Source organism: Danio aesculapii, chromosome 5 (genome assembly GCF_903798145.1).
Source record: "Danio aesculapii chromosome 5, fDanAes4.1, whole genome shotgun sequence".
Classification (NCBI taxonomy): domain Eukaryota; kingdom Metazoa; phylum Chordata; class Actinopteri; order Cypriniformes; family Danionidae; genus Danio; species Danio aesculapii.
This window is the reverse complement of record NC_079439.1, coordinates 3397099-3424036: the sequence shown is the minus strand read 5'-3', so window position 1 is coordinate 3424036 and position 26938 is coordinate 3397099. Positions and strand designations below refer to the sequence as shown.

At 35.7% G+C, this 26938-nt stretch overlaps 2 protein-coding genes across 2 annotated transcripts; one reads left to right on the top strand and one right to left on the bottom strand.

Moving 5' to 3' along the window:
- Positions 1 to 1138: 1138 nt before the first annotated feature.
- On the bottom strand, positions 1139 to 10171 carry supt4h1 (SPT4 homolog, DSIF elongation factor subunit). The gene is made up of 5 exons (XM_056457231.1): positions 9975 to 10171; positions 9151 to 9257; positions 8138 to 8193; positions 3852 to 3905; positions 1139 to 1392 (listed from the first exon to the last, which is right to left on the bottom strand). The coding sequence occupies exons 1-5, from the start codon at positions 10041 to 10043 to the stop codon at positions 1325 to 1327; spliced, it is 354 nt and encodes a 117-aa protein (XP_056313206.1). The 5' UTR covers positions 10044 to 10171; the 3' UTR covers positions 1139 to 1324.
- A 3587-nt stretch (positions 10172 to 13758) lies between these two features.
- Positions 13759 to 25412, top strand: hsf5 (heat shock transcription factor family member 5). The gene is made up of 4 exons (XM_056458918.1): positions 13759 to 14247; positions 18541 to 18780; positions 21834 to 21919; positions 25110 to 25412. Exons 1-4 carry the CDS (start codon positions 13785 to 13787, stop codon positions 25410 to 25412), a joined length of 1092 nt encoding a protein of 363 aa, XP_056314893.1. The 5' UTR covers positions 13759 to 13784.
- The last annotated feature ends 1526 nt before the right edge of the window (positions 25413 to 26938 follow it).

Genomic DNA, 26938 nt, shown 5'->3' with positions numbered 1-26938 from the left:
CTTTTCAAATGAGTAGAATTAACTTTGTCAATTTTGAGTTAACTACACTCATTTCATTTGATAAAGTGGACTGTTGAGTTTTACAGTGTTTGGACAAAAAATGTAGAAAAACAATATACTGCTAAAAATAATAAAAGAGAACACTTGAAGTTACACTGTGTTGTTTAAGTGTTCTCTTTATTTTATTTAAGCTGTGTGTGTGTATATATATATATTTATATATATATATATATATATATATATATATATATATATATATATATATATATATATATATATATATATATATATATACATATATATATATATATATATATACATATATATATATATATATATATATATATATATATATATATATATATATATATATATATATATATATATACACAATATATTATATGTGTGTATATATAAGTGTGAGTATATATATATATATATATATATATATATATATATATATATATATATATATATATAAATATATAAATATTTATATATATATATATATATATATATATATATATATATATATATATATATATATATATATATATATATATATATATATATATATATATATATATATATTTATTTATTTATTTATTTATATATGGGAGCCCAGCCTAAACTAGCTATGTCAAGCTGGTTTTAGCTGATCATTTTCCAGCCTGACCAGCTAAGACCAGGTTGGAAATGGCTGGAAACCAGCCTGGAAATGGCCAAAACCCCTCTAAATCCAGGCTTGTCAACCAGCTAAAACCAGCCAACCAGCCTAGGCTGGTTTAAGCTGGATTTTACAGCAGGGATGTGGACCAGGGGTGTCAAACTCAGTTCCTGGAAGGCCGCAGTCCTGCACAGTTTAGGTCCATCCGCGCTCCAACAGACTTACTTATCGGTAGGTTTCAAACAAGCCTGAAGGACTCAATTAGTTTGATCAGGTGTGTTTAATCTAAGTTTGAACTAAACTGTGCAGAGCTGCGGCCCTCCAGGAACTGAGTTTGACACATGTATTGTAAACTAATCATTATAATGAATCTGGTGAGACTTTCTCTGGTTTCTACAAATGAAACTTCAGGTGCAGTTTGAGGAGTGATGGCGCCCTCTGCTGGTGCTTCACACTAATGACAAGACTGCATTTAATATTTAAAAAAAACAAACTTTTATTCATGTTCAAATCCTTTACATGGAATCGAATCATTTATCCATCATCATGTACCCATTATCACCCCAACCCAGATGCAATGTAGGAAAGTTATAAGACAATAAATGTAGACAAGTTCACTATAACAGCTGATTAGATGTAATATAGGTAGAGTTTTGTTTATGTTTTGACGGCAGTGTCTCTGGATCTGTAAATGACGCCTCTGCTCTTCAGCTCTCGCACCACACCTGAGAAACACACACACACACATACACATCAGAGATTTCATCAACAGAGATTCTCTTCAATTTACTTTCTGAATCTGACTTTTAGATTAAATTTCAGACTCAAAAGCTGAATTTCCATCATATTTAATGAATGTAAAAACAGGCTGCTGTTGTGTTATACATCATTAACATCATATAATAATGTTAAAATAAATAACAGAATTATAATGGTTTAAGCTTGAATGTTTTGCATGACTTTAATAGCTGGTTTAATAACAACATTGTATTATTGTTGATTATCAATGTATACCAAACACTGTCCTGGAGGACCGGTGTGCTGCAGATTTTAGTTCGAACCTTAATCAAACACACCTGAACAAGCTAGTCAAGCTCGTCCTATGTATACTGAAACATCTTGGCAGGTGTGTTGAAGCAAATTGGAGCTAAACTGTGTAGGACACTGGCCCACCAGGACAGAGTTTGGACTTCCCTGTTCTAGAGCAAATGAGGTCATTTTAGACCAGGGGTGTCCAAACTCGGTCCTGGCGGGCCGGTGTCCTGCTAAGTTTAGCTCCAACTTGCTTCAACGCACCTGCCAGGAAGTTTCTGGTATATCTAGTAAGAGCTTAAATAGCTGCTTCAGGTGTGTTTGATAAGGGTTGGAGCTAAACTCTCCAGGACACTGGCCCTCCAGGACTGAGTTTGGACATCCCTGTTTAGACATTCATATAATTTACTTTTGAATAGAAATAAAAATAAATATTTTGATTCAATTCATCTTTATTTCTATAGCGCTATTACAAGGTAGATTGTGTGAAAGCAGCTTCACATAGATTATAGTGAATGTAAACAGTGTTGAAGTTTAGTTCAGATTAGTTCAGTTCAGTGTGGTTTAATTTTCACTGCTGAAAGTCCAAACACTGAAGAACAAATCCATCCATGCGCTCAATGATTTAGCTTCATGGTAATATTTTATGCTGTATATAAAACTAAATGTAAAATAAAATTTCAGATTTCTACTTTGAAATTGTTAGTAGATTTTACAAACAATTACAAATAAACCACAAGTAAAACTTGATATCATTCATAAAATTTTAGAGTAAATCCTACTTTTTAGTTGTACAGTTGTAGAGAAAAAATCTACTTGCGTTTCTATAGGCCACATTCACAAAACTTAGACCTGTTTAATGTGAATTAATGCTTATGATTTCATTGTGATTTTTACTTAGGAAATATACTGTAATTAAACAAAGTACTGATATTTACACTTACCAGTCACTTTATTAGGTACACCTGTCCAACTGCTCATTAACGCAAATTTCTACTCAGACTATCACTCATTTCAGCATGTAGACATGGTTAAGACGATCTGCTGCAGTTCAAAGCGAGTATCAGAATGGAGAAGAAAGGGGATTTAAATTACTTTGAATGTGGTGTGGTTATTGGTGCCAGACGGGCTGCTTTGAGTATTTCAGAAACTGCTGATCTACTGGGATATTCACATACAACCATCTCTAGGGTTTACAGAGAGTGGTCTGAAAAAGAGAAAATATCCAGTGAGCAGCAGTTCTGTGGGCGCAAATGCCTTGTTGATGTCAGAGGAGAATGGCCAGACTGGTTCCAGCTGATAGAAAGGCAACAGTAGCTCAAATAACCACTCGTTAGAACCGAGGTCAGCAGAAGAGCATCTCTTTGCCTGGTCTGATGAGTCTCCATTTCTGCTGCCACATTTGGATGGTCGGGTCAAAATTTGGCATAAACAACATGAAAGTATGGATCCATCCTGCCTTGTATGAACGGTTTATGCTGGTGGTGGTGGTGTAATGGTGTGGGGGATATTCTCTTGGCACACTTTGGGCCCATTAGTACCAATTGAGCATCGTGTCAACGCCACAGCCTACCTGAGTACTGTTCCTGACCATGTCCATCTCTTTATGACCACAGTGTCTCCATCTTCTGATGGCTACTTCCACCAGGATAACGCTCCATATCATAAAGCGCCAATCATCTCAGACTGTTGTCTTGAACATGACAATGAGTTCGCTGTACTCAAATGGCCTCCACAGTCACCAGAGCTCAATCCAATAGAGCACCTTTGGGATGTGGTGGAACGGGAGATTGGCATCATGGATGTGCAGCCGACAAATCTGCAGCAACTGTGTGATGCTATCATGTCAATATGGAGCAAAATCTCTGGGGAATATTTTCAGCACCTTTAAGGCAGTTGTGATGGCAAAAGAGGGTCCAACCCGGTTCTAGTAAGGTGTACCTAATAAAGTGGCCGGTGAGTATGTTGCAATGTTTTACTAAACTTTTAGTTTGACAAATAAAAAACGCTTCACTCCAAATCCACAGTGCAAATATTGACTTAAATCAATCCCAGACTGTGTGATAAGACAATCGATTTTGTTTTTACAGATATCATGCAGCTCCAGTCACAAGAGTCTACTCTATTTCACAGAAAGCAAAGTAGCACTAACCTGGAGGTAAGCGACCCGTCACTGTTACTGCATACACACCCGGCTTAAAGTTCCCTGACAAACACAAAAACACTCTTATTATCATGTACTCATCCTCCAAACCTGTATGAGTTTCTTTCTACTGTTGAACACACAAGAAAAAATATGGAGACCTTTTTATAACCATATAGTTGATAGAGCATTTGACTACTATAGTTATGCATGGATGGGTCACACTTTACAATAAAGTTTCTTTAGTTAATGTTAATTAATGTACTTATTAACATGAACTAATAATAAACAATACTTATACAGCATTTATTAATCATACATCAACATTTATTATTGCATTATTTAAATCCAAATGCATGCTTGCTAACATTAGGTGATGCACCGAGAGTTAAGATGAACTAACAATACACAACTTTATTTCCATTAACTAACATTAACAAACATGAATAAATACTGTAATTAACATATTGTTCATTGTTTGTTTATGATAGTTAATACATTAACTAATACAACCTTCTTGCAAAACATATAACAGATAAGTGAATGAACAGACAAAAATAAATAAACAAATGGTAAAGTAAATTATACGAGTAAATAAATAAATAAACTAAACAGTAAAATTAACAATAACATGCTTAATAAAGTAAGTAATAAAGTAAGGACGACTGCTTGGTTATTGTGATATCAGTTGTGTTGAATTGTGTCTATATGACTATCCTGGACTATAAATGCAAAAGTGAGGGCTAATTCTGACCATAAAATGATTTCTTAAATAACCACTTCAAGAAGTAATAATTCAGTAGTGGCCTCCAATCATGGATGTATTGTTATCAAGTCGAATTGAGCTTTATTGTGATTCCCCCTCCTTTACTGTGAACATACAGTGGAACAAAATGTTGTGTCTTGCAGGTCTACAGTACTACATGAATAAACACAATCATAAATATGATTAAACATAACACTGTACAAAATTACTATACTGAACTACTAAATACATATTGTAAATACTTAACAATACCCATAACTAGGCCCACACAGAATCTGCGTGCGCAGAATTCCGTCTGGCCCTACCCATAACCCTAAAACAGATTATACAATTACTTTTACATAAGACAGAACAATATTGTGCAAGATTTTGTGCAAAAGAGTTATTTAGGCTTGGAAAAAGCAAATAGTGCAACATCAATGTGTGTTATATTTGATTCCCTTAGTTTAGTTTAAGTATCCGGTGCATATGGAGAGAGAGAGCTTCAACAGGTGGTTTGTCAACTCCACTCACTGAGTGTGAGGCACACTCAGAAATACACAATGTTTTTTTTTCTAGAGATATGGCGTTATTAGAGTGTATATGCAGGAATCCTAAAGGTAATTTCAATACCTTTTCAAGACCTTCTCATAATATTTTAAGACCTCATCGCCACTTCTGATCAGTATCAAAACGTGCAAGTTCTAATCAGTATCAAACCTTTAACGTAATAAACAGTTGTTATTAAACAGTTGTAGTTAAATGAATCAATGGAGCACAACCATACAACAGAACTCAGATAAACTCGGAAGAAACAAACCTTGGAAGAATAAATTACGCGCTTGTTTTCAGCGACAGGTTTCAGTCAATGTTTAAACTCGTCTTTCTCCAACCAGGAGTGCACAAACTAACATTTTCCCATTTGGTCGTCTGTTTCGCTCTATGGTTTCACTACATGTGGAGAGCGTCACATCATCTTTCCACGTTTGTCGCAAATTACTGCTGGTTAGACCTAAACTGCATTTCGTTGCCTTGTACTTGTACATGTGTAAGTGTCAATAAAGTTTAATCTAAATCTAATCAAAAAAAATTACGTGACATCACCCGGACGGAGGAGCTTGGCCAGACGTGCCCCGGCCGGAACCAATCGAGTGGATTAAGCTCACTAACAATGGTGAAAAGAAAATAAATATTAGGAAGAATATTAGGAAGAAAATAAAAATCTCTATGCTTTTTTGGAGTCAAACACTTTGGACAACGATTGAACAAAAATTAATACCTTGTAAAAATGCAATTAAGACTTTTTAATACCTTAAAAGGGCCTTAATTGTCTCATAATTGATTTATCAACTTTCAATACTTTTTAAGACCCCGCGGACACCCTGCATTAAGAAAGTGTCTGGAGAAAATGTTCAAACTGCAGCTAGTGTTGGATAAAATGTCACAGTGTGTTTTCTACAGGTGGTTTGTCAAGCCCACTCACCTGTGTGAGGCACACTAAGAATTACATAATGTTTTTAGTTTTTCGTACAGGGCATTTGCAGGAATCCTAAAGGTTATTTCAATGCCTTTTTGAGACTTTTTAAAGACCTTCTCAGAATGTTTTAAGACCTCATTGCCACTTCAGGTTCTAATCAGTATTAAAGCTTTAACGTAATAAACAGTTGTTAATAATCAGTTGTAGTTAAATCAATGGAGCACAACCGTGCATCAGAACTCAGATAAACTCAGAAGAAACAAACCTTGGAAGAATAAATTACGCAGTTGTTTTCATCGACAGGCTTCAGCCAATGTTTAAACTTATCTTTCTCCAACCAGGAGTACACAAACCTACATTTTCCCATTTTGCCATCTGTTTCGCTCTATGGTTTCACTATATGTGGAGAACGTGACATCACCTTCCCGCGTTTGTCGCAAATTACATGACATCACCCGGACGGAGGAGAATGGCCTGACCCGAACCAATCATGTTGATCGAGCACGCCGTTGTTAATATTAGGAGGAATATAAATATATTTATACTTTTTTGGACTCGCACACTTTGGACAACACTTACACAAAATTTAAGACCTCGTAAATACGCCATTGACACTTTTTAATACCTTTTCAGGGCCTTAATTTTCTCATAATTGATTTATCAATTTTATATATTTTAAGACCTCGCGGACACAACCGTAACAAAACTTATGAGATTTAAATATGAAATTGCACTAGTGTAAACAGCACCTTATTCAAATGAACCATATTAACATAGCAATCATGCCAGAGCGGTGTTGGGTGTAATGATGAGTTACAAAGTAATACTGTAATTAAATTATTATCTGCTGAAAAAGTAAGAGATTACTGTTCACTTTTAGGTCGTTTAATTAGATACGCATGTGCATGTAAATACTCAACATATCTTCAAGGCTTCTGTATAAACTCTGTAAAGGTCAACGAAACGTTTTTATTTCCAGATATTTTGCATAATTTGACTCTTCAAAGAAGGTTACACTGGAATATTGCACATGTGAAAACAATGGTTTGAGTCAGATATTTTGCAGTATATGATATGTATGGAATATGGTGTCATTGCTTTATAACGCTTCATATTATAATATATTGTTTAGCCTTTTTTAGGAGTAATATATATTTATTTGACTACTAAAAGATTGTAATACTTAACCATTTTAATAACAAACATATTATCTAGTTATACATGTTTGTTTTTAAAAATGTTAAAATATAATTTTAGTATTAAATAAAGCCCTTAACTCAACTCAAATACAAAGATTAAGGGTTTAAGCATTAGTGAGTCTACTTTTCAGGCACCGTAATTAGAAAAGTCATTTAAAAAACATTATTATGCAATTCACTATTATTTACTTAATCGATATTACTGATCGCGCTTTTGCTCTTTACATTAAGACAACAGTTTTTTTAATTAATCTGTATATATAGGCGTACTCACACTATGTACAGTTGCCTTGAACCGGGCCGAAGCAAGTTTGTCCCCCCTCCCATCTCCCCCAATGGCCTGCACTCACAGTACATTTGGTCCTGGGCACGCTTACGTCAACGATGATGCGCTGTTCAGGAAGCGCTCTCGCTCAACACAGTGAAGATTTCTTTAATTATATTGTTTTTTGTCGTTTTAGATTGCGGTGACACACAGTCAAATAGCAGAACAGATCAGCCAGTTTTGACGCTCATAAACAACCATAAAGTCCTCGTGCTGCAGGAATTAAAAGGTTTACTGAAGGTGGAGTGCAGTGAGGGGATTGCGTCTTTAATAATCTATGTGTTTGCGTTCATTGAACAGTAAGAATGATTAATAAATACATATGAAGCAATCCCGTAAAAGTTACGTCACTGCTTTGCGCTCACACAAGTGTACCACACCAAAGCCTAAGTGAACTGTGCTCTGCACACCTCTTCCAACTGGGCCAGGGCCGGCCAAGAGAACCATGCCTGAGCCCGATTCAGAGCACTCACACTTCTCAAACGATCCGGGAAACTGGCCAAGGCACGGTTCGGATAGCATAGTGTGAGTACACCCTAAAACACTCACCGATCCTCTGCCATTTTGCCACCCAGCTGTCTTCTGGACTCATCATAGCAATAACACTGCAAAAAAGACGTGACACATTCATTATCAAATTAAATCCAACCTATTTTTAGGCATGTATTTGTATTTGTGTGTGTGTTTTAAATGAACAGTTTAAAAAAATCCCCAAAGAGGAAATCCAAAACACTTCAAACCAGACTCCTTTTGTAATATAAATGCTCATATAGTAAAGACTGAATTAGTGTGTTCTTTCTGACAGTGTATTTTTTATCCTTGTGAAAATACAAGCCGCACAGGTTTAGAGCTGCATGAGGTTCAAGTCTAGAAGGGATACAGCTGTGGATACTCACATCAATATAGCTGAATTTTTACACTGTACAACAATTAATATTTTTACATTACTGTGAGGGTTGTGATTAGGGTTGGGGAAGGGGTAGACGTTAATAAAATAAAACTTAATGGGTTATTTAATCAATAATATTAATAATACTTATATAATTACTGTTTTTACATTACTGTGAGGGTTGTGTTTAGGGTTGGAGTAGGGGTAGACGTTAATAAAATACAATTTCTAATGGGTAATTTAATCAATCATATTGATAATACTCATATAATTACTGTTTTTACATTACTGCGAGGGTTGGGGTAGGAGTAGACGTTAATAAAATACAATTTCTAATTGGTAATTTAATCATTAATATTGATAATCCTCATAAAATTACAGTTTTTACATTACTGTGGGGGTTGGGATTAGGGTAGATGTTAATAAAACACAATTTAATGGGTAACTTATTAAATAATACGAATAAAACTGTATAATTATTGTTTTTACATTACTGTGAGGGTTGGGATAAGGGTAGATGTTAATAAAATACAGTTAATGAGTAATTTAATAAATCATTCTTATTAACTTCCGGCCGCAGCTGTATCCCTTCTAGCAACAACACAGCATGAGGGAAAGTAAATAATGACCATGTTTATTTATGGGGTGAACTGCAAGTACTATCATTACCTACCCATCAAAAGAAGAGCTTGTACATTCATAAACCATCTCTCGGTTGCCTTTCATCTGCAGGTATGATTCACAGTTGTCACATCCATCATACTCAAACTGATCAATCGTCTAAAAACAGATGGGAAAAACAACATAAGTCAAATACATCCCTGTGTCTAGTAGTATCTAGTAGTTTAGTGTCCCCTAATATCAAGATTCTAGGCTCATAGTGGAGTTGGATATCTGGAACTTTTGATGATATGTCAATTATTTATTCCAAGAAGTCAGACAACACAGGACAACTCCAAAGCATATGCAGTATAGTCTCCTTCAGCTGCATTGCACCTTTGACATTTTGAGGATATATTTGGATCAAACATACTAAGTTTTTTTGTAGTATATATCAGCTTTTAAATGTTTATTTATTTATTTATTTTTTACGATTGATTTTTGATTTTTTTTACGATTTCGTAACATAAATATTACAGTTTTAAATAAACAAATACAAAAACAAATACAGGTAAAAACAAGATTAAAACAATGTTCCATCATCATTCAGGTGTAAAATAATAACTACTGTTATAGTTAATGACATTTTAGTGTCTGTCTTCTGTAAATAATATTAAACAAATATGACAGTCAATAAAAATTACAATTAATCAAAACAAATGACAAAGATATTAATACATAAGTGTGTTTTGTTACTAAATGAAGAAAGACCAAACATATCTATTGAGATTCCCGACGTCATCCTGTGTTTATAGTATCTACTGTATTTAGGTATTACAATATGTAAACATCGACGAAACCATCTGCTGTGAATAATAATGTCATATTTAATGTTACCTTAACGAGAGAGCACAACAAACACGCTCTCAGGTGGCGCAGGTCTTTCGGGACGGTCTCCAGAGACATTCCTGTAGCTTTGATCAAATATACTTAATATTTATTACAACAATCTTTAGAAATTCCTCGAAACAACGACTGTTTAGCTGTTAGCGTCTGCTAGCCCCAAACACACATTCGGCGCTACTCGATGACGTCACATATACGCGCCTTTTGATCGTGTTTTTTTTTTTGCTTATTAATTATGTTTAAGGTTTTATTGTTTATATATTATTAACACAATACTATTGTTTAAAGTATTGCTTAATTTGTGACCCCTACAGTGCAAGGATTGCTGCATCCGCAAAATAAGCGTTTCGTAAAGGATATAATGCATATACTTGTTTGAATGAATACGGTGGAACGAATAAAACCTCAAAACCTATTGATAGTTAGTAATTATAACGACAAAAACAATTATTTTATAACTCATTTTAAGCAGAATTACAGTAAACAAACCGCGCTGATCTCAATCGCCGCTAGAGATCGCTGTTAATTCAAGCCAGCGGTCACGTGTTCCTCATTCTGACGTGATTTAAATGCGTGCTAAATGTGAACGCGCATAACGGTTTTAATAACGGCTCTGGGAGAAAATGGTAAATATTACGACTCGACGTAAACACGTTAATTATCGATTTTCACTAACAATAATTAAGAGATTTTGATAATATACATGTGTTGTATTTTAGTATAATCGCAACTTTTATATTTATTGAACATTTTTAACGTGATATTCAAAATAAGATAAATCTATATGAACAAACGAATGGTTAAGAGAATTATTAATGTGTTAAACTTATAACTTGCTGTTTGTTAGATTTTTTGTTATCATAAATGTAATTTTCTTGATCTGCAAGAGGTTAAATACGGATTGATGTGATTTGATCACTACATTAACATTAACTTACATGTTACATCACCATATGTTAACAAACTAAAATCACATTTTTCAAACTACACTTTGGCGTTTGATAAACAATCCACAAAGAAGCTTAAATGTATTGAATGTAGGCTCAAACCGTGCAAAAATGTGTAATTTGGTGCATATTATTCATAAATTTATTGTAGCTTAAATTATATATAGGTCAAGGGCTGTGCAAAAATATGTAATTTGGTGCATATTATTCATAAATTTATTGTAGCTTAAATTATATATAGGTCAAGGGCTGTGCAAAAATATGTAATTTGGTGCATATTATTCATAAATTTATTGTAGCTTATATTATATATAGGTCAAGGGCTGTGCATAAATATATAATTTGGGGCACATTACTCTGAAATTTATTATAGCTTATATTATATATATAGGTCAAGGGCGTAGAATTGGCATGGATGGAGGGGACATGTCCCCACCATTATCTACCAATTACTGAAATGTCACCACCAATATTTTAAACGCCTTCAAAATCTAATAATTCTCTGTCAACCCTTAGTAGATGTGCTCAAAGGGTAAATCCATAGACATACATATAATAGATAATAGGGATAAAACAGTTCAATAGCATCACATGCCTCTCTAAATTTCTGTACATTCATACCTCCTCTAAGCCAGATTGCAGTAAAATCATGTAAATTGACTTTTGCAGCATGGGACATGCTTCATTAATTGTTATTTGTATTGTGTAAGTTTTTGTATAAGTGTTTAAAACCTTTATTCATGCTTTTAAAAGCACAAAACAGAATTTGTGCTGATTAATACATGTGCTCTAGGGATGTACATCCCCACCAATATCGAGCAAATCTACACACTTGATATAGGTGATTCGAACTTATATCTTGTAATGTCAATTAGTGAGATTTAAAAAGATTTGCATCAATGCATATAGATATTAGTATATCTTCAGAGCATGATTTTATTTAGATCAGCGGTGCCCAAACGTTTTCGTATGAAGGGCCAAAAACTAAATATTGAGACCTATGGGCTGACAGTAAATATACCAAACTATATTATATTAAAGTGGCCATAGGTCATTTCCTAACTTATTTTATAATATTTTAAACTGAAAACAATACTTTAAATAATATTAACTAACGCAGTATATAGGTTTTTTTTTCACTTATCTTATTACAATAAATACATGAACAGTCACAAATTTATAGCATAGTGGAGTTCAATGCTGAATGAGTTAGTCAAGCAGAATCTGCCTTTGCCTTAATTTGCTCACTGATATCTCTGGACTGTCCTCTGTCCATCTGTCCAGTGACAGTATGTACATTCAATATAATCTGATTATTGTCATTGAAACATTTAACTTGCATTGGCTTTTTGTAGCTTTGCAATAAAACAAACAAACAAAAAGTTACATTAAGCTAGAAATGACAGTGTCCGGCAGGGCGGCCCTTTGTCACCAATTCTGTTCATAATTTTTATGGACGGATTTTCAAAGCGCAGCCTTGGGCTGGAGGGGGTCCGGTTTAGGGACCACAGTCAATCTACGTTCCTACTCTCACCTATGGTCATGAGCTTTGGGTCATGGCTGAGAGGACAAGATCTCGGATACAAGTGGCCGAAATGAGTTTCTTTGGCAGGGTGGTAGGGCAGACCCTTATAGACAGGGTGAGGAGTTCTGTAATCCAGGAGGAGCTCGGAGTAGAGCTGCTTCTCCTCCACATCCAGAGAAGTCAGCTGAGGTGGCTCGGGCATATGTTTCGGATGCCTCCCGGACGTCTACCTAGGGAGGTGTTCCAGGCATGTCCCACCAGGAAGAGGCCTCGGGGAAGACCCAGGACACGCTGGAGAGACTATGTCTCTCCGCTGGCTTAGGAACGCCTTGGGATCCCCCGGAGGAGCTGGAGGAAGTGTCTGGGGAGAGGGAGGTCTGGGGTTCTCTCCTAAGACTGCTGCCCCCATGACCTGGCCCCGGAAAAGCGGTTGAAAATGAATGAATGAATGACAGTCTCCTAACCATCCCTATCATTCTCCCTAACTTTTCAGATGGGATGGTGGGTCAAATCAAAGGTTACCATGGGCTAACTTTGGCCCGCGGGCCCTAGTTTGGGCATCTTGGATTTAGATGCTTAGATTTATGATTCAAGTTTTGTAGTTATAAAACATAATATAATACAGTGAATACTGAGAGATGAACAAATAAATGTAATAATTGCCTGATGATCATATTTGACAATTTTTTAAAACAAAAGTCTGGAAAATAAAGTAAATTATATTTATCTTGAAATATTACTCACAATTTCTTAACTATTTGTGTGTTTACTGTATAAAAATAATAGATTTTTCCATCATTATCTAGATGCAGCCTCGATGATGGAAGCTGAGACTGCATGTCTCAGTGATGCAATGTCAGACACAATGCACTCAATGGAGCTAGTGACATCACTGTGAGGGGTAGGGGTGGGGTTAGGTGAGCGCATTAAAAAGCATTGGATGCAACTCAGATTGCACTGCACCAGGTCTGCATCCAGACCCCTTTCAATTTTACAGCAAAAAGACAAGAGTGCTTAATATTGTGATAAAATATTAATGTGTCAACTTAAAGGGACAGTTCACCCAAAAAAACTGATATTCTGCCATCATTTACTCACTCTTGTTCAAAACCTGTTCGAGTTTCTTTTTTTCTGTTGACCATAAAAGAAGATATTGTGTAAAACTTCTATAGACTTCTATTTTTTTAATGAATAAATACATTTTGGGGTGAACTATCACTTTAACCAAACATTTATCAGTGTTATTAATCTATTTAAAGGTCTTGTGATGACGTTTATATTCTTTTCTTTCCCTACAGGGTGTTAAACGGGTGATGTTTTGATTTGAACATGATGGCCATGGACTGTGACTATTCTCTTCTTAATGTCAACATAAACTACCATAACTTCCCAGCTAAGTTATGGCGTTTGACAAACAATCCCCAAAACAGCTCCGTGTTTTGGGGCCCGACCGGAGAGAGCCTAATGGTGGACCAGCAGCAGTTTGAGATTGACCTGCTGACTCCAGTCAAGCTCGACAATAAACCCTTCAAGACCTCAAACTTCACCAGCTTCATTCGGCAGCTCAACCTCTACGGCTTCAAGAAGATTTTAGACGGTTCTCCCAGAGACAAACACAGAAGCCTGCATCATTTCTACAATCCCAACTTCAGACAGGGCCAACCGGAGCTTTTGGTCCATCTGAAGAGGCTGGCAATCAGTAAAAAGACCAAGAGCGGAGAGAAGGAGAGCTGTCGTCCACTGAACCAAGGCCAGCAGAAAACTCAACGCAAGCCTGCAGAGGAGAATAGAGGTCAGTTTAGATTTCATACTCAATCGGGGCTGCATGATATTGGAAAAATCTGACATTGGGGTATTTTTTGTGCGATATGAATACAATTTCACCAGAAGACTTAACCCTTGCGTGCTGTTGAGGATGTTTTGATGCACTCTGAGGGGATTTTGAGTCATACTTTGGCCACAGCTTTCTCCATGTTTCAGCAAAAGGAATGTGACATCTCATTTTGACACATATTTTGCTTTGAATGTTTTTTCAATTGAGTGATGCTCTCAATTTGACTACCCTTTGCTTATGTTAGTGGCTGTTTTTGTCCCATTGACTTTTTTTTGACTGCAAAACCATGACAGCGTATTATTATGTATTCTTTATTGTTGGTGGTTGTTGGAAAAAGGTAAAATTTGTATTTTTTTCTGTTGATCATCAGTTACAGTGTAAAAAAAGTTATTAGTTTCTGGCTTTGGAGTTATATGGAGTATAGGGGAATTACACCAACCTCACACATGACATCACACGGGTTTAACCGTGCATACCGGTTGCAAAAAAAGATCGGTTGCAATAACAAACATGTCGGGCTGTGAGGTAGGATGTCAAATAGGGTATATGCCGAAGCATGCTAATAGGACTTTTAATTTGCCAGTAACCTGGGTTAAGCGTTTCCGGTCAATTGTATGCCAATGCAAAATCGACGCGTTTAAGGTGTGTTTTCTTTAAAAATCAGCGATCTCCACTGACTGAGTGATATCCGATATAAAGTGGGTCTCAGATTGTACAAGAAGCACTGCATTAAATAACATTTTCCCCAGCCATGTCTTTATAATATAAGCATTTATTTTACCCCAGTATATTCAATAGAGCTTCTGCGCTAGCCTGCCGATTCTGACGGGCGCGTACGGGTAAACGGCTTTTTGACTCGTTTTACGCTTGAGCAACTAAATGAATGCCAAAGTCTGTTTAATTGATTGTATTTTAATTACATTACAACATCGATGCTGTAAAAGGAACCGTATAAAATAGAAAAAACTCACAATAACAGGTCACTGGAAGTCTATCAGTATGGGAAATACACTAGCTCGGCATATACCCTATTCAAAAGTCCAAAAAAAGAAAACTTAAATTTTACCATACACCACACTGCTTTTAATGCCAACCGCAGACGTCTTTGGTTAACAGCCATCATAAGAGCTGAATAGGGTGAGGACCTAATTAAAAATGCTGGACTCATTTTATACCAGGTATGTTCATGCTATGCTGAATCATACACATTACTTGTTTTTCAGCAAAAACAGTTAAATATGGTTAAATAAACTGCGGACACTGAATGCTTAGAATAAAATGTACAAATGTAAGTTTACATACCCTGCCGTACAGGTGCAGTTCACTGTCAGAATGCAGTTGTTTTGCTTGTTGATGATTACCCAGGCCTTGTACAGTCTTTGTCTTTGGCTCGTAGTCTTTGGCTAGGCAGAATCTCAGTTTTTAGCACTACAAAGTTTTTAATCTGGTCATCCTGGAGCATTATTTCCTGCACATGACCACACAGAACAAAATTGTAGGCACCCAAAGACTTGTAGGCCTTCAACTTATCTCTTGTACAATCGCTTGGAGTTTCAATGAGATTCGTCTTATCCAATATCTATTGAAACTCTTTCTAACAGGGAAAGCCAACAACAATCAAGAATGCATGATTATGTGGTGTCATGCCTTTGCAATAAAAACGTGATTATAATGGAAGTCAATGCGACAAAAACAGCAACAAACAGAATGAAAGGGTAGTCAAGTTGAACAATCCACAAGGGCTAAATAGCTCTATTTGAAAAGTCATTAATTCATGTTGATTGGGATGATTTTGTAGGGAGTTAATTGTGTATTAGGTCTATAAATTATTTTATATAAATATATTTTATTATAATTTGTTATATACATATAATAATAAAAAAACTTTAGTCATAAATAAACACAATTTAGCAAAGATTAAAGTCAAATAAACAGTGCTAACTCTGACCAATCAAAACGCAGTTCAGGAAATTTGTATAGCCAATGACTGATGTGGATGATGTCGCGTGACTTTTTTTTGGTTCATTTCAATTGGTTCAGTTCAGATCAGTATCATATTTAACATTGGTGCAGACCAAAGGAAATGTATGTTTAAAATCACCTTAATCCTTAAAGAGATTGTTCACCCCAAAATTAAAATGTACTCACTATTTGCTCACTTGTATGTCGTTTCAAGCTTTATGAGTTATTTTCAAAACATAAAAGAAAATATTTTGAAGAGAGATATTTTGGAAACCTGTAACCATTGACTTCCATAGCAGGAAACAATTACATGGCCGCCCAGTGAAGCTAAGCAGGACTGTGCTCGGTCAGTACCTGGATGGGAGACCACATGGGAAAAGTGGTGAAAGTGGTGTTAGTGAGGCCAGCAGGAGGCACTCAACCTGCAGTCTGTGTGGGTCCACATGCCCCAGTATATTGATGGGGACTCTATATTGCTCAGTAAGCACCGTCTTTTGGAAGACGTTAAACCGAGGTCCTGACTCACTCTGGTCATTAAAAATCCCAGGATGTCCTTCGAAAAAGAGTAGGGGTTTAACCTCGGCATCCTGGCCAAATTTGCCCACTGGCCTGTGTCCATTATGGCCTCCTAATCATCCCCCTATCATAATTGGCTTAATCACTCTGTCTATTTTCCACCAATCAGCTGGTATGTGGTGTGCGGTCTGGCGCAATGTGGCTGCCGTCACGTCATCCAGGTGGATGATGCACACTGGTGCTGGATGAGGAGATTCCCCCCCCCCAAAATGTGTAAAGCGCTTTGAGCGTCCAGAAAAGCACTATAAAAATGTAAGGAATCATTATTGTTATTATTACTATAGATATCAATGGTTACAGGTTTCCAGCGATCTTCAGAAAATCTTCTTTTGTGTTAAAGAAACGAAACTCCTAAAGGTTTGATGCAATTATAGGATGAGTAAATGATGACAGAACTTTAATTTTTGGGTGAACTATCTCTTTAATACTCAATCAAAATTTATTTTTTGTTTACTGGAAAGGGTATAGTTCACTCGATAATGCACCGTAAAAAAATGCAGGCTTCCACTGCAGAAAATATTACTCTAAGTTTTTTCAAATTGTTGTAATATTATAAATCTATTTAAAACAATCATTTTGAAAACAGCTGTAGTTCATAATTTAATGTAAAGTTAAATTATATATGAATAGTTATGATGCAAAAACCTCTAAGTGCCATCTAAAATTTTCTTTTACAATAAGCATTTTACTCTGCCTCTTATGTTTATATTTGTGTTAAAATCGCTGAAAATAACCTATTCTTTGCCATTAAAGTGAAATCCCTAAATCAAGACATAGGAGCCTAAGAAAAAAGCTCATTTTAGAAGAAAATTACAGATGGCACATAGAAGAACTCTTCATATTTAAATAACTGTAAATATTATAGTAAAAAAAATTTTATAAATAAGTGTTTTTCAATTGTTGAAGTAGTTTAAAAATAATTGCAAGCTATATATCTATTTAGTTCAAAATCAAAATGTTTTCAAATTCAGTTGCATTTTAGCTTGGTGCATTACAAGTAGGCATGAGCTGGTATAAGATTCTGACGGAATGATAACCTTGGCTAAAAATATCACGGTTTCACGATATCACCGTATTGGGAACCTTGGGAACGGTATTACAGAAAATTTTGGCAGTTTTAAAACCTTGACTTTTCCAAACTGCAGTATACCTTGAAAGTGGTTATCGTCCCATGCCTAATTACAAGGGTTGATATTACTCTAGAATTAGAACCCAAATCCATTTAAGCAACAACACCAGCACTAAACTGTAGCTTTTAAAATCTTCAAGGATTCCAGGAAGTGCTTTGAAATGTGCATTTTTATTCAATGTTTGATGTACTAAAAAAATAAAGAGAGGGTTGGAAAGAAGGTAGCTCCTCCCCTTTAAAAAACAGTGCGAGTGGTTGAGCTCAAGTGCATCAAAAGAAAAGCAAATAAGATGAAGGGGCTGGGGCATGTCACATACTAGAGAGCATTTGATTGGTCAGAGGATTTGATGAGAGACTGAAGTATGAGGTGATGTCAAAAAATCATTGATCCAGTTAGGTAAAGTGACAAACAGCAAGCTTATTTCTTTCTAAATTGAAAATTTGTCACTGTTTTGGAGCACACTAGCTAATAGATATCCTAAAACTAACAGACTAAATCTAACATCTAAATTTTTTTATTTAATTTCATAGGACCTTTAAATCATCAATAACTTCTCAAAAGTTCCTACATTTTTGTTTGTCAGGTTCTGCCCAGCTTTCTGGAGGTGCAGTCCATCAGCATAGGGAGTGTGAGCGAAGCCCAATCCCTGGCCACCCCTGGATCTTTCCCTGTGCTGATGCCTCCTCCTTCTACTCTAACCCAGGCCTCCCCCTGTCTGTTTATCCATACGCCACTACAGGCAGAGCTCATTCCGGTGCTGCCTTTCTGTTTCCACAGGACATTCCCCATCACCTGTCCTATCCTGCTGGACTTTACTCTCCAGGTAAACACTGACTTCATACTAAAGTTTCTGATTCTTTAAATAGAATTATTGTATTTCCGCCAGTTATAAACTAGGCTTAATTTGAATTGTTGATTTAATGCTTACAGTAGGGCTGCATGCATAATACTGGAAAAATATGCAGTATTTATTCATTCATTCATTCATTTTCTTTTCGGCTTAGTCCCTTTTTTAATACGGGGTCGCCACAGCGGAATGAACCGCCAACTTATCCAGCATATATTTTATGCAGCGGATGGCCTTCCTGCACACTCATTCACACTCATACACTACAGACAATTTAACCAACCCAATTCCCCTATAGCGCATGTCTTTGGACTATGAACGCAGGGAGAACATGCAAACCCCACACAGAAATGTCAACTGACCCAGCCAAGGCTCGAACCAGCGACCTTCTTGCTGTGAGGTGACAGCACTACCTACTGCGCCACTGCATCGCCCATGCAGTATTTAAATCGAGTTTATTTGTATAGCGCTTTTTGTTATTGTTATTTTACACAGTTTTTTAATCTAAATTTGACCAATCGGATGGGGTCTGACTTTCTTATTCGATTTAGTTGTTGAGTCCTGCAATAATGACATTTCCTACAATACAAAATTTCCCTAGAAAACTGCTATCATTTATTTATTTAAAAATATTAAAATTAAAAGTTAAAATATACTTTTCAGATCTAACTCACTTTAATTTAGACCAAAAAAATGTGCTGAGGGGGAAAAGTTAAGTCTGGTTAACACAGTATGAATAAGTGAAAACCTCAGCAAATATTCTGACTCTGATTGGCTGTCATTTTCCTCTCACGTCTGGAATCCATGCATGATGCTGCGGTCACAATAGAGTTTGTGCTTGCGAAATTCTTTAGTATGGTGCTGCGAAAAGGGGCGGGATTAAACAAGATGGTTATAGATTAAAAAAAAGCGAGCGATTGGTCCATGCATGTTTTAAATTCCTGTCCAGAGAGGTCATGATTTGATCTTAAATTGGTCTCACGCAATCATGTGATGTGATTTCACAGGTAAGAGTTCACCAAGCTTGAACTTATCCAAAGCAGCAAACTGCGAAACTTGTCGCACGAGCTTGCGTTTCTGGTCTGATGCATTTGCGTGCATATGAAAGGAAGTCTATGGGGAGAAATGTGCAATCTGACCAAAGAGCTTTGAATCACCAAGAGGCAACACTCTGTTGCTATTTGGGAAACAGCCACTAGATGCTGCTAGTGTCACGCGGTGGCCATTTTCGATTGAAAATTCCAATAGAACAACAACACAGATTACCAATATTAGACAGAATGAATTAAAATATTGAGTTAAATATGAGTTAAAATGAGTACATCCCCTTTGAAAGGTAACATTTTAAAATAACATCCCAATAAAAACAGACAATTTCCAAAATGTTGACAAGACTACGTTTAATACATCTGACTTCACATATAACATAAAAGAAAGGTTAACAAAATAATTTACTATTTTTTTGTTTTGTTTTACTCAAATTAGGGTGAAGCAAAAATGAGTATACGCAACAAAAATTACAACAAAAATTACATTATCTGGTAGTTTGTATTGCCGCCATGATTTTTAATGACAGCATTAAAAAGCACGAATATATATAAAGTAGCTTTTTAAATAAAACTTTATTTGTATTTTTTAACAAACAACACTGGAAAAAATACTATGTGCTATTATAATATAATTCTCCAACAAAAAGTACTGTTAATCTGTTATCAACATCCGGTTTTAAAAGTCATGTTAGTTTAATTAACCATGTCAGTATTAATATGTATTATGCCAGTGTGTAAACTATTAAATTAAAGTAATTTAATGTAATTTCATCTAAAAGTGACCGTTTCAAGAAGATAAGTATAGTAATATATTAAACATGAAGTCTGTAAAATAAACTATTAAAAGTGCTGATAATCACCAGACTATGATTGTAAGTGTTGTATAGTCGTCTTTCAGATTGTATTTCAGCTCTGATGCACTTTAAATGAATAAATTAAAAATAAAGCAGCTGCTTGCCATCTCGACAGCAATCAGATCCAATGGACGGCCGATCTCTTTCACTCCAGAATGGCGGAATCACTGGGCGCTGCTGTTGCAATGGAACGTTCTATTGAGTGTCGCCTCTTGGTGATTCTAAGCTCTTTAGTCTGACCGCAGCTGTAGTGTTTATTTTCAGCTCTGGGCCCAGCTTCTACCCAATAGCAGAACCACAAAGACTGGGAAGGCGGGGCTAAAGATAATAAGGCCCCATCTGATTGGTCACATTTAGATCAACAACCAATGCATAAAATAAATTAAATTTATTACACATGTCTATGATATGGTATATTGCAAATATTATTATTGCAATAACAATCATTTTGTGATATATTATGCAGCCCTAGTTTACAGAGTATTTCAGTTATTTAGTTGTAGGGTTTCTAAAGTGATCCCAACAATGTCCAATAAAAAAAAAAAGATAAAAAAAACACACCAAAGCATTCACATCAGTTTAAAATGGCTACTCTAACAAAAGAGTACAAAAAGCAAATATAAAAGCAGCTACACCAAAACTTTAAAATACCTAAATTTATTGATAAAAGCATGATAACCTTTAAAAAACATTATGATAAATTTGAAGCTTTGACAATTTATTTGCTCTTTTTCTATTTTTGATTTAAAAATAAACCAACACATCAACAATATGACAATATCTCAATATGAACTCAAACTTTATTCATTCATTCATTCATTTACCTACTTAGTCCCTAATTTATCAGAGGTAGCCAAAGCAGAATGAACCCCCATGAGCTCAAACTTTTCTTAGTTTATTTATATTCTAGCATCCTTTATAAAATATTTTAGGAGAGGTCATGTATTGGACTTCAGTTCAGTTAAAATACACAAAGAGCTTTAAAACATCTCTTCTTTAAATTCTATTGGTCTCAGCTATTTAAGAAACATTTTAATTAATGGAATGTGGCCTGAATTTGTGTTTAGTTTTTGAATTTACTGTATAGTTTTGTTAAATCTGTGTCTGTTTGCTTTGCTCTCTTTAGTTTGCCAGTGCTGCACTTCTATGCAAGCAGATCAAGCAGGAGGCAACCAAGCATCTCTGTCATATTCACATTATGCGTATTACCCGGTGAGATTCATTACAGTCAAACATTATTGAACATACTGTATATCTGATCATTCTTGTCCTGTTACTGTTACAAAACTGCAAAGACTAATACTTCACTCCATATTCAGAATTACTTTCATTTACTTTAATATACACTCACCGGCCACTTTATTAGGTACACCTGTCCAACTGCACGTTAGTGCAAATTTCCTATCAGCCAATCACATGGCAGCAACTCAATGCATTTAGACATGTAGACATGGTCAAGACGATCTGCTGCAGTTCTAACCGAGCATCAGAATGGGGAAGAAAGGTAATTTAAGTGATTTTGAACGTGGCATTGTTGTTGCTGCCAGATGGGCTGGTCTGAGTATTTCAGAAACTGCTGATCTACTGGGATTTTCATGCACAATCATCTCAGACTGGTTTCTAGATCATGACAGTGAGTTTACTAAACTCAAATGGCTTCCACAGTCACCAGACCTCAATCCAATAGAGCACCTTTGGGATGTGGTGGAACGGCAGATTGGCATCATGGATGTGCAGCCGACAAATCTGCAGCAATTGCGTGATGCTATGTCAATATGGAGCAAAATCTCTGAGGAATATTTCCAGCAGCTTGTTAAATCTCTGCCACGAAGGATTAGGCAGTTCTGAAGGCAAAACGGTCCAACCCGGTACTAGTAAGGTGTACCTAATAAAGTGGCTGGTGAATGTATAGTTGAAATTTATAACCAAGTTATTAGTCAAACATTTCACAAAATTTTTCTCAACACATTTTTAAACAGACTATTTTTACTGACTAGTTTCTAATTACTCATTTATTTTGTCTTGATGACAATACATAATACTTAGTAGTTATTTTGCAATACACTAGTATTCAGCTAGATGAGGCATTTAAAGGTTTAATTGGGCTAACGAGGCAAATTAGGATATAGTTACACATAAATGTGATTACGTTTACATGGACATTAGTAATCTAATTATTTGCCTTAATCTGAATTAAACAAAATGATTAAGGTGTTTACATGAGTTGCTTTATGAATGTTCCTTTTATGTTTGTTATAGTACATAGTTCGATTAATGTCATTACGTCACTATGTGACGCTATTTTTCTCCGCCGTTTCACGCAATAGTAGTTTGTGTTCGTCATGGCCAATATGTGATTTTGGCCATTTTGTTTTTATTTTTTAAATAAAAACAGTTCAACTGTAATTAATTTCTCACACTATGCGTGCAAACACACGTCGCCGGATACAAATTTTCAAGCAACAGGCCACCTCTGCTGTTTCAATCACTAACTTTTCATTCATGCTCCCATGACAAAGTCACTTCAAGGTCAAGGCACTTTATTATGTCCATTTCTTCCAGAATTCTCAGCATAGGTCATCATTTCCTGTTCGTACCAAGTATGTCTTCTTACTTGAAACCATTCTCATTTATTTCTCATCAAATGCCTGACCACTGTCACGTGTGTGTCCTGTCTTTAAATGTAGCGAAAACTACTACAAAACGGTAATAGTTTGATTGCGGTGTTTACATGTCTGTACTGCGCTTCAATAATGCCACTAAAATAGGAATGCTCCACATCGTAATTTGATTTCTGTTTAGTTTGATTATGACTTTCAGGGTCATGGAAAACCTGGAAAAGTCATGAAATTTTGATATGGTATTTTCCAGGCCTGGAAAAGTTTTAGAAAACCAGAAAAACCCACAAGGTTTTGGAGAAGTCATGGAAATGACATTTACATTAGTCATTTAGCAGACATTTTTGTCCAAAACGACTTAAGCTGCGGTCACACGAGAGCTTGTGCTCGCAAAATTCTGTTGTACGGTGCTGCAAAAAGGTGCTGGGTTAAAAAAATATTCATTCATTCATTTTCTTTTCAGCTTAGTCCCTTTATTAATCCATGGTCGCCACAGCGGAGTGAACCACCAACTTATCCAGCATGTTTTTTTACGCAGCGGATGCCCTTCCAGCTGCAACCCATCTCTGGGAAACATCCACACACACTCATTCACACTCATACACTACAAACAATTTAGCCTACCTAATTTACCTGTATCACATGTCTTTGGACTGTGGGGGAAACCGGAGCACCCGGAGGAAACCTACGTGAATGCAGGGAGAACATGCAAACTCCACATAGAAATGCCAACTGGCCCAGCAGAGGCTCGAACCAGCAACCTTCTTGCTGTGAGGCGATAGCACTACCTACTGCGCCACTGCATCACCATTAAAAAATATGATTAGACATTCATAAAAGTGAGCAATTGCTCCATATTTTAAAATTCTAATTTTAAATGATCTTCTATTAGTCTCACACAATCACCTGATGTGATTTCGCAGGTAAGAATTCACCAAGCTTGAACTTTCGAATGCAGTGAAATGTGAAACTTGTCACACGTGCTTGCGTTTCTGGTCCGCTGCATTCGCATGCCAATGAATGGAAGTCTATAGAGTGAAAAGTGCAGTGTGATCGCGGCTTTATAATAGAAGTAGTTTTACCTACTATTACTAGTTTAACAAACTATTAACATCATCTAAAATTAGTTTGACAAATATCTGTATATTGAAATGGAGGTTAGCTGTTTTTACTTCTTTTCTTTTCTTGGCTAAAAACATGCTCTCACATTATTAGTACTGTGTAAGCATCATCTAATTTACATAGATATAGAATTAAATTGAAATTATTGCGTGTTTTATGATATGCTGTAATAATTTTAAACATCTACATATAATTTACCATATGTAGACATTTCATTAAACATGAAGTCAGTGTTTCCCAACCCTGTTCCTGAAGGCACACCAACAGTTCACATTTCCAATCTCTCCATATTTAAATACACCTGAATCAAATCATCAGAACATTAGAAGAGACTTGAAAACCTGAAATGAATGGTTCAGATAAGGGAGACATCCAAAAGATGTACTGTTGGTGTGCCTACAGGAACAGGGTTGGAAACACTGGCATTAAGTCATGAAAATTGACTTGAAAGTCCTGGAAAAGTCCTGGAATTTTTGTTGTAAAAATGTGTATGAACCCTGGACTTCAGTCGGATTAGGGTAATCAAAATCGATGTTTACATGGTAGACTCTTCATCCAAATATTGTCTTAATCGTATTAACATCAGACTATTGGTGTCCATGTAAACATACTCATTGACTCCTGATTTGACACAGTTTAAAGATGTTCATTATCATTAGCAGAATTATTCAGTGAGCCACCAACACAGCAGCTTCCAGCCCACAAGCTGGCCAGCGCACCGTGCGTCTGAGCAGAGAGGAGACATGAACCTGGACAGAGTGTTTCAGATGGTGGATGATTTCCAGGGTCTGTCAAATGTTCGTATAGTCCAGGTGGGACCCTCAGTAAAACCCCATCTCACCTCCAGCCCACCTCTCTACACTATACCTGCTGTGCCTAAAGCTCAGTCTGTGAGTCTGCAGAGCATCGAGACTGTGGCCTTCAGTCCTCCGAGAGACACAGACGAATGTGAAGATCACAGTTAAAAGATGCCGGTCTGTCTTTTAAGGTAAAGTCTAGAAGGGATACAGTGCAGATACTCACATCTATATAGCTTAATTTTTGTGACACTACAACAATCATTCTTATTTTTGCATTACTGTGAGGAGCAGGTTTAGGGTTGAGGTTGGGGTAGTTGTTAATAAAACACAATTTAATGGGTCATTTAATAAATAGTATAAATAATTATTGTTGAAATCATTGTTCTTACATTACTTTGAGAGTTGTGTTTAGGTTTGTGGTAGGCTTAGGGGTTAATAAAATGCTATTTAAAGGGTAATTTAATACTCTGGATGCTGTTTTACATTACTATGAGGATTGTGTTTAGGGTAGACATTAATAAAATACAATTAATGGGTAATTTAATAAATAATATGAATAATTTTCATTATAATTACTGTTTTTTCATTACTGTGAGAGTTGTGTTTAGGTTTGTGGTAGGCTTAGGGGTTAATAAAATGCTATTTAAAGGGTAATTTAATACTCTGTATGCTGTTTTACATTACTATGAGGATTGTGTTTAGGGTAGACATCAATAAAATGCAATTAATGAGTAATTTAATAAATAATTTTAATAATTTTCATTATAATTACTGTTTTTACATTACTGTGAGGGTTGGGTTTAGGGTTGTGGTAGCCTTAGGGGTTAATGAAATGCAATTTAATTGGAAATTTTATGAATAACACTCTGTATACTGTTTTTACGTTACTGTGAGGGTTGGGTTTAGAGTTGTGTTAGGCTTGGGGGTTAATAAAATGCAATTTAATTGGAAATTTTATGAATAACACTCTGTATACTGTTTTTACGTTACTGTGAGGGTTGGGTTTAGGTTTGTGGTAGGCTTAGGGGTTAATAAAATGCCATTTAAAGGGTAATGTAATGAATAACACTTTGTATACTGTTTTTACGTTACTGTGAGGGTTGGGTTTAGGGTTGTGGTAGCCTTAGGGGTTAATGAAATGCAATTTAATTGGTAATATTTTTTTAATAACACTGTATACTGTTTTTACATTACTGTGAGGGTTGGGTTTAGGGTTGTGGTAGCCTTAGGGGTTAATGAAATGCAATTTAATTGGTAATATTTTTTGAATAACACTGTATACTGTTTTTACATTACTGTGAGGGTTGGGTTTAGGGTTGTGGTAGCCTTAGGGGTTAATGAAATGCAATTTAATTGGTAATATTTTTTGAATAACACTGTATACTGTTTTTACATTACTGTGAGGGTTGGGTTTAGGGTTGTGGTAGCCTTAGGGGTTAATGAAATGCAATTTAATGGGTACTTTTATGAATAATACTCAGTATACTGTTTTTACATTACTGTGAGGGTTGGGTTTAGAGTTGTGGTAGCCTTAGGGGTTAATGAAATGCAATTTAATTGGTAATATTTTTCGAATAACACTGTATACTGTTTTTACATTACTGTGAGGGTTGGGTTAAGGGTTGTGGTAGCCTTAGGGGTTAATGAAATGCAATTTAATGGGTAATTTTTAAAAATAACACTCTGTATAC

What these genes read in the sequence shown, in the direction of transcription:
- hsf5 (XM_056458918.1), top strand. Translation starts at nt 13,785, where the DNA reads ATGATGGCCATGGACTGTGACTATTCTCTTCTTAATGTCAACATAAAC. An exon ending in TGCTGGACTTTACTCTCCAG is followed by an intron (nt 18,781 to 21,833) that starts GTAAACACTGAC and finishes TGCTCTCTTTAG; the next exon opens with TTTGCCAGTGCTGCACTTCT. An exon ending in CACATTATGCGTATTACCCG is followed by an intron (nt 21,920 to 25,109) that starts GTGAGATTCATT and finishes TATCATTAGCAG; the next exon opens with AATTATTCAGTGAGCCACCA.
- supt4h1 (XM_056457231.1), bottom strand. Translation starts at nt 10,043, where the DNA reads ATGTCTCTGGAGACCGTCCCGAAAGACCTGCGCCACCTGAGAGCGTGT. An exon ending in TGTTGTGCTCTCTCGTTAAG is followed by an intron (nt 9,258 to 9,974) that starts GTAACATTAAAT and finishes ATCTGTTTTTAG; the next exon opens with ACGATTGATCAGTTTGAGTA. An exon ending in GGCAAAATGGCAGAGGATCG is followed by an intron (nt 3,906 to 8,137) that starts GTGAGTGTTTTA and finishes TGTGTTTGTCAG; the next exon opens with GGAACTTTAAGCCGGGTGTG.